The 11,940-nt window shown below is 32.3% G+C and overlaps 1 protein-coding gene across 1 annotated transcript; it reads right to left on the bottom strand.

Annotated features, from left to right (window-relative positions):
- Window positions 1-491: 491 nt before the first annotated feature.
- Window positions 492-8,269, bottom strand: LOC139972995 (fibrinogen-like protein A). The gene is made up of 5 exons (XM_071979340.1): window positions 8,186-8,269; window positions 4,663-4,708; window positions 3,152-3,324; window positions 2,345-2,615; window positions 492-941 (listed from the first exon to the last, which is right to left on the bottom strand). The coding sequence occupies exons 1-5, from the start codon at window positions 8,252-8,254 to the stop codon at window positions 691-693; spliced, it is 810 nt and encodes a 269-aa protein (XP_071835441.1). The 5' UTR covers window positions 8,255-8,269; the 3' UTR covers window positions 492-690.
- Between the last annotated feature and the right edge of the window lie 3,671 nt (window positions 8,270-11,940).

Below are 11,940 nucleotides of genomic sequence, written 5' to 3' on the forward strand. Positions count from 1 at the left end.
GTAAATGAATTTATAGGCTGGCTGCCTTCCACTATATGTATCACGTTATGAGATTATTTTTGTATGTGGAGTAAGGAATGTATCTTACTGATGAAATTCCCCCAGTTATGTTCAAATCATTAATGTACTCTAAAATGCAATAATCTAGAAACAGGCAAATATGAACATGATCATTATTAGCCTATGATTTCTTGAATTCGATGTAATTTTTGGCAAATTTATTAATACTTGGGTTGATGGTTATTTATTACTATTTGTAGTAACACTTTGGTAAGTTGTATGGTAGTTGACAGTTATATTGGTAATAACCTGGCAGAGATCATGAATATGTTTACAGGTTTATCAACGTGACTATATATTTCTATGAATAAGGGTGGGGGGGGGGGACAAGCTTCTTTCAATTAAAGGTGCTAACATTATTATATTTGTCATCAGCTTACTGTTGTTTAAACATTCAACACACATACAGTACAAAGGATTTACTCTCAGGGTGGATAAATTACTTGAAATTTATTCTTCTTCAGTATTCGTCATTCGCAAATATTATCAAAAAACAGTTATCAGTTTTGACAAAGAGGTATATTTAAAGTTATTCGTCAAGTGAAATTATTTTTTCATTGTGTTCGAAAGTTGTAAGTTCATTTAACTAAGAGCACTCGTTGATTGATGTTGCTTTCTGCTTCTGATGTATTACACTGGACGTATCTTCATTTCTGCGTATTTAATGTTGTAATTACCTCCTGGAAGACTATACCAGCGGATGCTTTTATGATTAGTACTTCCCGCTGAGTAAAGTCCGTTTAAACTGACATAATAATTATAATGATTGTACCACCAAGCTCCATGACAATACTGGGCCATGTTATGACTACCATTAAGGTCGTTGTCACGGTCTAATGTCGTAAATGACTGGTTCCTGAAGTATGCCATTCTATCAACCGCTGTGAAAAAGAAATCACGAGATAGAGATAAAAATGCATGATTATATCTACAATAATATTAAGTTATTTCCATACGGCATAAATTAAGAGGATTTTCATAGTAGAATTTGTGTAAGATTAATGAAACACTGTCATATTAAACAAACATTTTCTTTAAATTTTTATTTATTTCCAAACAAATGTCGTTTACACTGCTTGAGGAATTATTAGTGCCTTTGGATGAAACTGAACTAATATGGATTTGCTTTATTATATTTTTGTGTTTTTTCCCAACATTGTTAGTAAACCCGGATATATTTTATTGCAAACTGACCATCGCTTTACTATAATACTGGAACCCTTTTCGAACGTAAATTAATAAATATAATAAATACGGGACAAAATAGCTGAATTTAGAACCAGTTTGTTGTCAGTATCCAACTTTCACATCACACCTTATGGATTCATTTTTCTTCATGATACACACTATGTTTATTTCAAGTTATATATCATTGTGGGAATCGTCTTATGGTTTTATTATTGTTTATGAAGTCTATACAGATTTCTAATTTATTTTGTTTATTCTCTTTTTGTTCTGTTTCCATAAGAACGAAGGTGATGCCTTTTAGATTATTAGAGAGGATGAAGAAAAAGTTATAGGATGATGGGCAGATGAAAAGGAAGTTGGAATAGGTTTGTTGTTATCAATTACAATGCATTCTGTCACTGTAGGTATATGTATCAACCCGAGTTCATTTAAGGTATATCTTTCAACATGAGTTCATTTTCGGAGCGCATTCATCATGGATTCCAACCACAGTTCTACCTGGCCAGGTTTCTTCCGATTTGATGACAAACAATGTACTATTTGAATTAAAATAGAGTCAGTAATTGACTATGACCGTCGGCTGTCTATGCTTGAGCTCCCAATGTTATCGATTATCAAACATGAGTATACTTTATTAAATTTCACATTCGAACACATTAAATGAAACAGATTTATTTAATATTTCTGGATATTTTGGAGACAGTGTGCTCAGTGTGATAGCGTTGACGTGATGTATTCGTCTTGTTTTTTTTGTTTTTTTTATAACAACAGAAGTAGAGTATAACGGCCATTGCCCGGGAGGTTTGCAATGAATCGTTGCAAATGTATGCAATGTTATAGTAAAACATGTAAAAGAGATTGAATATCGGTTTTGAGCTGATCATTTCTAAAATGTCTGCGTATATGCTACATATTTGATGAATGGTTACAATCTTCTAATGGACTGACAAACTAAATACACGGGTACATTTAGGTAGTTATGCATAAATTGGTAGAGGCGTTCATAATTTCCTTGCTAATACTCAGTCCTTTGAAATATTTGTTTTAAGGTATTGATGCTGACAAGCAGAATCAACGAGGTTGTATATGTACGTACCTGTAGTGCTGGAGCTATCGTAGTCTCCAAGGCCAACTAAACGATATTTAGTCTTTTCATCGCTGATCCTAAACAGGTCGTACTTGGCAAAATAAGGATCTCCATTCACGTTGTTTAAATCAATGCGAAGCATGTAATCCTTTTGGTTAGTTAAGAGTGATATTTTATCGTTGCCAAGCCAAAATTCCCTTTTCAGGAAACCAAAGCCATCTCTGTAATCATCCCAGTCTCTGTAAAATTCTACGGAACCATCGACCCGGCGTTGGAAGACCTGGTTTAGTTTCAAAAGAAAAACATTTCATATTTGGTTTGAAAATAAAGAACAATGTGAACCATTAACGTTTGAGGATATGCTGTATTAGACCGAGTGTAGTTAGTGTTTTAATGGTGCGTCTAACGTTGAACAGATACAATAGCCTGTGCATCATTTACATTATTCTTTTTCTAATAGAATACATTGGTATCATATCACTTTAGCTCATATTGCAGTAATATGGCTGTAGACACATTTGAAGGTAGCGAAAAACTGTCTCGCTATAAGAGAAAACAATCATACTTAAGATTGTTAAAGGTTACTCGTGCAGTTTTGTTAAGCGTTATTAGAAATAAATATCTAAGACGGTAAATTTGAAACTAAGTAACGTTTTCCTGAGAATTTCCTTACCGAACGAATCAGCCCCTGTAACACACATAATCTGTATCAAGGAATCGCTTTTTAATGAACCAATAAAGTATAAAATATCAAAATACTGCAGCAGGCACGCTAAGTAGAAATTAATTAAGGCTTATATTATGTTATGTTCTTACCGTCCAGCCTCCCCCGTCAATTGAGTTATTACAGTAAACTTGAAAAGGTTCATTGGCTCCATCTGGCTTAATCAGATAAATTCCAGATTCAGAGGAACTCCCTTCACATTGGTCGTAAACTTCTTTACAATCTCGAGGATATTCTGGCTCTTGGTAGAAAAAGTAGGAGGAGTCTGAAGTAATGAAAGGAAAAAACTTCAAGTTGTAAGAAATGGATGCGATCATGTTTAAAGTGAACTACCGAACTCGATGTCCCGTTTACCGCTCTATCGATACAATTGGAAATTACGGTTTGTAAGAAAAAAAGAAAAAAAGCTTTCCAAATATTAAACATAACCTTCCATACATTTTTTTGGTGCTTGGAATAACACCATTGAAGTTAACGTCGTCAAATCGTAAAAAGGAACAACAAATATAGAGAGAAATCTTAAACGAAGTCACGGAATATCCCACCTCTTCCCCCGCAAGAAAAATAAATCCTGATAAGTTCTGGTAAAAAGGTCAATTAAATTTAAAACGACAAATAATTGCGTTCTTTCCCACCGCTGTGACAAACATTAAAATGCTTCTCAGCCAGTGTTAAAAGCGTGTTGCTTTTCGATTTTTAGACATTTTAGCTTTTTTTCACTAAATTACAAAAACCAGAGTACGCCTTTCCGTGAAGAAAAAATTATGACTTTAGGTAGTAGCTTTTAGTTCATATTAATTACTACATCATGAAACGTATTTACGTATATTAAGTATTAAGTATTAACGCATATTAACCCAAAATATGTGAAGACCACAAAAGCAGAAATCACCACTATTGTCAATCTAGATCATTAATATGACTGATCGATTAATACTGTTTTGATGATATTATTTGAAAACGGTTCTGAATATTAAGTGACATGAATACTATATATGTTTTTATTCACCGATAGTTACTCTGTAATAATTGCTTCCTAAAAGCATGAAACCCAAAGCAAAAATGTAAATTAAACTAAATGCTTACCGAAATTATAAATGAAGTAAACTAATTTAAGAAAAAAAAAACATACTGTCAGTTCTTTTTATTATAAGCCGTTTCCAGCCAGCTTTAAAAGTGGGTTAATTTTCGTTTTACAGTTAGTTTTCTAACTAAATTAAATAATCCACAGTACGTCTTTATGTGAAGAAAGCATTGCAAACACATCAAACAGTCGATGATGATATAAGGTAGTAGGTATTGGTACATAGTTGATTAAAAAAAAAAAAAAAACGGAAGTGTAACGCATATTAAACAAACGTGTGTACCAAAAATCAAACGAAAATCACTATACATGTCAATCGAGTTACTGATATGAATGATTAATTAAGTTAGATTAATCATTTACTTCGATGGGTACCTCTAAAATAAAAAATAATTAAATTAAATTGCATTCATACTTGTAATGGCCTTTGTTAAAACGTGACTTTTTTCCCCCAACAATTGAAATATGCGTGTAAAATAGTAGAAACAAAAAGGAATAATGATGATAAATTTTTCTTACCTCCAGTGCTTCTTTTGTTCCTTCCAGAATTTTCCCGTCCAACATTCTAAAATGGAGATATGAAAATTGACATTTGAAAGAATCAACATTCCGATATGCGGGATCGTCTCGTTTGTGAAGGCTACTCATCGCTGAAATCAAATCACGATTAGAAATTCAGTTTCAAATATTGTTAAGTACTGTTTATCTTTGATTAAAATCCAATGTAGTGAAACCAAGAATCGTTAACTTTGTCACCATTTAGGTAATCCTAATTCTTTCACTGACAGAGAGGCAATCAATTTGACCCCACTCGATTGACAATGTTTCTGTATTGTTCATATTAAGATCTCTCTGTTTGACTCATTTGTAGGAAACATTATGGGAAATCAATCGATTATTCCAACACTCTGTTCCAACACAGTTGAACTATAGGGTCTATAACGTGTGTATAGAACTTTCTGTAAGTCGTGACTTATTTTAATGAAAACAAAACGTGGTTCTATTCTATACTGTGGTCTTTGTGTTTTTTGACGACAAACCTTAAATAAACAAAGTTGAAACTATTTTGATGACAGAATGACTGAATAAACAAATTACTTATTCAACGCCATTCTTGCCCTGTTTCCCGCCCTTATAATATATAACTTAGATAAAACAGTATAGTAGACGTTTTAATTTTCGCGACATGAAGTGAGAAAGGAATATGATTCCTTCCCGTAGGAGAACAAAAAATCAAAATTGAATTCAATGAGCTTTTTGAAATGAAATGAATCTAGAAAATACTAGTAAATTTGATAGCTTGAGACTAAGACAAACACACGGTTTTCTAGACGTTCATAATTTTCATAAATATATCTCACATTAATGTTTGCGTCTGTGTATTAAAACGTAAATACGACTATCGTAGTGCTTAGCTGAGGTAATTATCGTTAAGTAAGTTAAGATTGATGAAAATATTACGAATTGACTTTCATGTACGTACAAATATAATTTGAATTATCCTAGTTAATATAATTTAAAAAAATGTTAGAAAGTTCAGTGATTTATCTTCAATAGTACTAAGTGTGGTAAGTACTCTCACCGCTTGTTCTTTCAAGGTTCTGTTTGCTTAGTAAGTCTACCATTTTGACATTATGGCATATATGATTTATTTGTAATTAATAATCTAGAATACTCATTAAAATTCCCTCATAAACTACGACCACCAATACAATTTATGCATCATAATAATCAAACTTGTAATGGGTGCTTTACTGCCTTTCTCACGTTTTCAAATGTTTCCAAAGATAAAAGCCTATATTTTGACTGTTTAATGCAGACATAATTCCTTAAAATGTACATAAATGACTCCCTCGGTAGAATAAATAAGTTTCAGTAGTGCGTGTCCCGATTAGATATTTACAATTTTGGTAAATTTTGTTGTTTGGTTTATTTGCAGAGTTAAACAAGCCGAATCAACTTTATTCTCTACTTGGTATGTTGGTCTGTGTTGATAGTAAGTTTAATTTATGAAATATAGACTAAAGTAATTTACAGTTGGAAATATTATATACTGGTACTTGGTAGATTCACATCGAATGTAATCGATTCAATATTTACATCAAGAGTTTTAAATCAAGTGATTTATGAGTATACTTTTTTTTATTTTAAGGCATCATTCCACAACATATAATGTAAATATAAAGACGTTTTAAGTTTGATTGGTTGGTCTCGGTTTGTGTACAGTACCCTACCTCTCATAATTTACCTACGAATAGATTAAATGTCAAATATGAAGGTCTAAACTATGTTTGTGCAGAAATATTGAAAGACTACATTCGGCAGCCCAAGTGTCAGGAGCGTTAACATTTGTTAAAATTAATAACTTATTGCTTTCCTAAGTAAGTAGTAGTCATTTAAGTATCAGGTTTTTAACTATTTGATTTCTTCATCGATTGTTAATCAGGTTACTTGCTATTTTGAAAGGTATACCTGAAAACACATTTGTCAAATTTATATATTTCTTGGCGCAAAAATGGAGAATGCCCATCCAAGAATATCAGCAATCAAAGGCTTAGAACTGCTTACTGGGAAAATGAACATTATCATAACACGGACGTAATATTCGCTACCAAATTTCTTCCAACAGAATATATAATATATATCCAATGAATGGGAAATAAATATTTATTTGAGAGATAATTTAAAGACCACTATTATTAAACACGATACAACGGTGACATGAAACATGATATTTTACTCAGTCTCTAGAATAAATTTGTTTGATATACATTGTAGTAATACGGTGGACTTTGGCCAGACATATCCGAAGTTCATGTGGGTAATCTTGATGAAATTAAATCAAGAAGTTTCTTTTCAACTTGTTTTACTGCTATAAAAAAAGGAATTCTATCACGATTTCCTTGATGACATGTCAAGAAAGGAACGCGCTCAAAACACAGGAAAGAACAAACGACAATGTCGATTGATATAAACAATGAGCTCGCAATAGAATAAATATATTTCTAGAATAACGGTTATATTTAGTAGCTATTAACATATGCCAAAATCGTTGCATTGTATATTTATACAAGTCAAAACAACTTTATTTTTTTGTCTGCTTTTGATGTGCTTTAGTCTTAAATGTAACTAATGGAATATATATTTGACATTTGAAATTATTGGATCTTATTTTCTTGATATAGAAGATAATCGTTTGAATATTTCCCGCAACTTAAGTTTTTATGATTTATGAGTATTTTTTTTTATGTAAGACATCATTTAACCATTTAATCTAACTTACCTAATCCGATAATTAGATAGTGTTACGTTTTATCGATTGCTTCAAATAGTTCCTATTATTGTTTCAAGGCATTAAGTTATTGGTATTGCACTGTACCTTGTATCTAGCAAGTCACCTTCCATCATGTATTTTTAAATATATATTTAAATTGCCGAAAATGGATATTGGAACTATATTTATACTATAGGAATGATGCACCAGCTTGGAAGCAAGTTAAAGATGGCTTAAGGAAAAATTTCAGTTAATCCTTGTTAAGGAATCCACAGTTATATCCTTACATATGATAATTATTTTCCCTTTTTAATGTTATCGATCATTGTTACAGTTTATTTGCTATGTTGTACGATATAATTAAATACCCGTTTGAAACGTGATCGTTTCCACGATATATCGGCAAGCCATTGTCAATTTTAAATTGCTTGTTGTATTCGTTAAAAAAAAAAAGGAATTCATATCGTTGTTTTAATAAAATAACTGATATTGTAACCCATTTTCAAACCCATGTCTATTTATGATATGGTGTACTAAGACGTCCTATACATTATATATAGTTTACAATGAGCACTCTCGATTTTCCTTTTTAATATGTAGATTAAGTACAATATACCAATATTTTACAAACAGACAAATACATCAATTGAACACCGACAACAAACTCAAACAGCATGGTAAAGAACAACTGAAAAATCATATTTAGTTTAACAATTATTGTGTTAAAATATTCAACTTTAACTTGATAACAAGATGAAAGAAACTTACGGTTTCTGCCTGAAAAGCTGGAAGTTGAGAGAAGAGTCCCAAAACACAAAATGTTAAAATGAACTGCATCTTGACGAATTTTCTGGTCTTAACGATCGCAAATCTCAAGAAGGAATGAAATAAACTTTCTGGCAGCGAACCAGTTCAATCACTTTCTGAGCTTACCCTGCGTACTATGACGTGGTTGTTGACACGTGTCACCGAAGAGCTGATTAACCATTTACATTTATACTATTTGTTATAACCTGCATGATCACGTAAATGAAAGCATAAGCTAACAGGTTTTCTATGGTCCCTTAAAGAGTCAAAATGATGACAATTACTATTAGTCCATTTTGATAGCTTAAATTGTATAGACGTAATGCGATGTTGCTTTAATGGTCACATTAGTTATATTATATTCATATACAATCTCAACCAACTCAAAATGTTTCTTTCGATAACACAAATTGTATCGCATTATATATATTACACTCAGCTTATTAACCTTTCACCTACAAGTACTTCCGTAAGTTTGAATCCTAACGTACTACTTTCAATTAACTGAATTTCGTCTCATGTTGCTTACCATCAACAGTTAAAAGATGTTAAGGAAACTGCTGTAAAGCCCCTTAAGCAGTGCCAAAAATCCAAATATATATCTACAATCAAGCCTTAGGATACCGTTAACAGTATCAAACCTCCATATCTAGGGAAACACGATTTTTTTTTTTTTTTTAAATCCCACCCAAGCTCTCTGCAAGTTGCCATGTTTTTATGAAATTACCCAGGATGCAACGTTTGCATGACGTCACACATGCACCTCGGCAGAGTCGGACTTGCCGCTATGCAGATTCTCTCGTAGAACCGCGTCACACAAAACAACGCTCGCGTACGGTATATGCTGAAACTACTAAACTATCACTAATTTTACAAATATAACAACAGCCGGGTTGAACTGGACTTTATTATCCAGAAATCTAAAGAAAAATAACTTAAGTCACCATGTAGCCACCTTGTGTTCGATTTGAGTAATGTATACAGACGAGATGTAGCCTAGGCCTAAATAGTGTATCGTCCAATGTCCACAATCGTAGTTCGATTAACAAGTATAGTTACTATATATCTTAGTCATATAGTAACTCTACTCGACATACTGTGACTGCGATCATCACTTCGTCGATGAAAAGTATCGTTCATTAGAGCAATTCAACATGACTGAGGCCCACATTATCCCAGATTACTATTGCGTAGAACTGACTCCATCACCCCGACATAATGTGCGACAAAATAATAGTAATTGCAGAAGAATGTGATTGAGCCGTAGTTTAAAATTCGAAAGCAAACAATGACAATCAATGTGCGTCTGTGTTAACATTCATCTTGCAAAATACCAATTTACGCAGATTTATTAATACACGACATTCAGTGTACGTATGCATCTAACATTCAAAATTGGTTAAATAGTTTACATTAACTTGAATTTTGAAAGTGCTTTACATTCTTTTAATAAATATCCTAAAGTCTTACAAGTTGTGTAAACATTAACTTTGTAAATATTATTATAGTTGGCAACGCATTTTCAGGAACTTCTGAGCCTCATGTATGACGTCGTAAACAGCTGATTTTCTGCCTCCTTCTCCTCCAATATGGAGGATAAGGGCGGATAAGGGGATAAGGGCGGGGAATTTGACTTTGTGTTTTATTCAATGAAGTCGTAAAGGAATAACATGATAAATGACATTATTGGTGGTGTAAATATGTAAACTAAAACTATGTGAAGAGTTAATCAGGCAGTATTGCTCCCCATTAATGTTAGTTTATACAAGTGTAAGGATTTATGTGTTTTATAGTGTCTTTGTGAAGTTACCCTTACTACCAACATGTTAAAAAGGCTGGAAGGGTGTTCTTTTAATGAATTGAATTAATTACGTAGGACTTCATCAATTCCTAGCATACATTGTACAGTATGTTTACAGTAAACCTCTGAACATCGATGAGAATGTGGCAGCAGTGATCGAATGGTTTCATTAATTTATTTCAGTTGGTCTTACTAAACAGGTGCCTTGAAGTTAATGCCGACACTGACTTTTTTTTCATCTTTTTATTTGTGTAATCGTGATATCGACTATTCTCATAAATGACCGATGAGAATGACGGAACTTTTTATCAATTGTTGCCTGTCACAAAGTCATACATACACGTGGTCTGAGCATTCAGTGGTTGTAGAATTTATAGTCATGCGTAGAAAGAAAAGCAATGTGATATCCAGAGTAGATTACGTCAACAGGAAAGATAAATGAAAATCATGCCCTGTAAAATGATATGCTATTCAACAAGAATTAATCAGATAAACAGATCAAGCCCATGTAGGAGTTAGAAGTTTTAAGTTTATATTCGGTCGTCCTCTGTTTGAGAAAACCAGTTTAGTGTCTTTCAAGTTACCTTTACAGTTTATCAGTGCTGAAATATTACAATAAAATTAGCAGTAAAATTCTAAAAATTGATGATAATATTTCAGTTAGAAGTTTTAAGTTTATATTCGGTCGTCCTCTGTTTGAGAAAACCAGTTTAGTGTCTTTCAAGTTACCTTTACAGTTTATCAGTGCTGAAATATTACAATAAAATTAGCAGTAAAATTCTAAAAATTGATGATAATATTTCAGCCGCAGAGGAATATTTTTTCTCTTTCTTTATAGAGACAGATTTTACTAAATAATAACAATAAATACATATCGGATATAATTATTCCTTTTTTATGTGTACTGTATGTCTATATATACATACAGTACGATATGAACAAGGAAAAGCATATATTTCGTGGGGGAGGGAGAATGGGGGGATGGGAGATGCACCAATGTTATTTGTAGTCAATGATCACTTTTGCTTGATCTCTTCGAATCGGCCAAAATTGTACGATTTTTTTTTAATTTTTTTTTTATTTATAATGGAATGTATAACGGGCCTGTAATAAGCTATTCGAGTTGTCATAATGTTTGATATTAAAAACGCAGTACCTGAATAATCCTATTCACTTTCAAACACAGATGAAAAAATGGGAAATTTGCAATACATTCATATTGGAGTTTTTTGACGTGTTAAATAGTACTATGGAAAAGTTTCTAGGAGATGATTTTCTTTAATTATTTTAATCAGTTACTTGCGTACATTAGGTGAGCAGCAATGGACAATAAAAGAACCGTAGTATATATTCCAAGGGTAGAACTGCATTTACATGTTTGTCCATTGACTCTTTAATGGGCTAATGATTGATACAGACATTACACGCAAAATGTGAAGGCATTCTGGGGTATGAGTATGGTTGTGGCTGGAGAGCCCCATTGAATTTTCAAGTGCTTACTGCTGTCGATACTTTGCAGCTCTGATTTTTTGGAGGGGGCTCTTCTCAAACAGTGATATTCTTACGGCGATAGGAATTGCATTTGGTTTATTATTATTATTATTATTATACTATTGGTAATTGTATTGTTGAAAGGTAATGATATAAAAGGAAAGACCACTTAATATTCATTTGAGTTTCTGCAAAGTAAACATGGTTTGAAATTAATATTAAATGTTAATACACAAGTTTTAATAATATGAAAGTAAATCAATTGGCAAATTACGGAAAGTAGTCGTGTTGCGGCGTATATAAAGCATTGAATGGTTAAAACCCTTTGGTAAGATAAATTAATTTCAATTAGTTTTGTTTTAAGCTAAGAACTAAGCTACCAGGAATTTTAGAGCTAAACTAAAACGGAATTTAAAACTTGCAA

The sequence above is a fragment of the Apostichopus japonicus genome, chromosome 9, assembly GCF_037975245.1.
Source record: "Apostichopus japonicus isolate 1M-3 chromosome 9, ASM3797524v1, whole genome shotgun sequence".
In the NCBI taxonomy this organism is placed as follows: Eukaryota; Metazoa; Echinodermata; class Holothuroidea; order Aspidochirotida; family Stichopodidae; genus Apostichopus; species Apostichopus japonicus.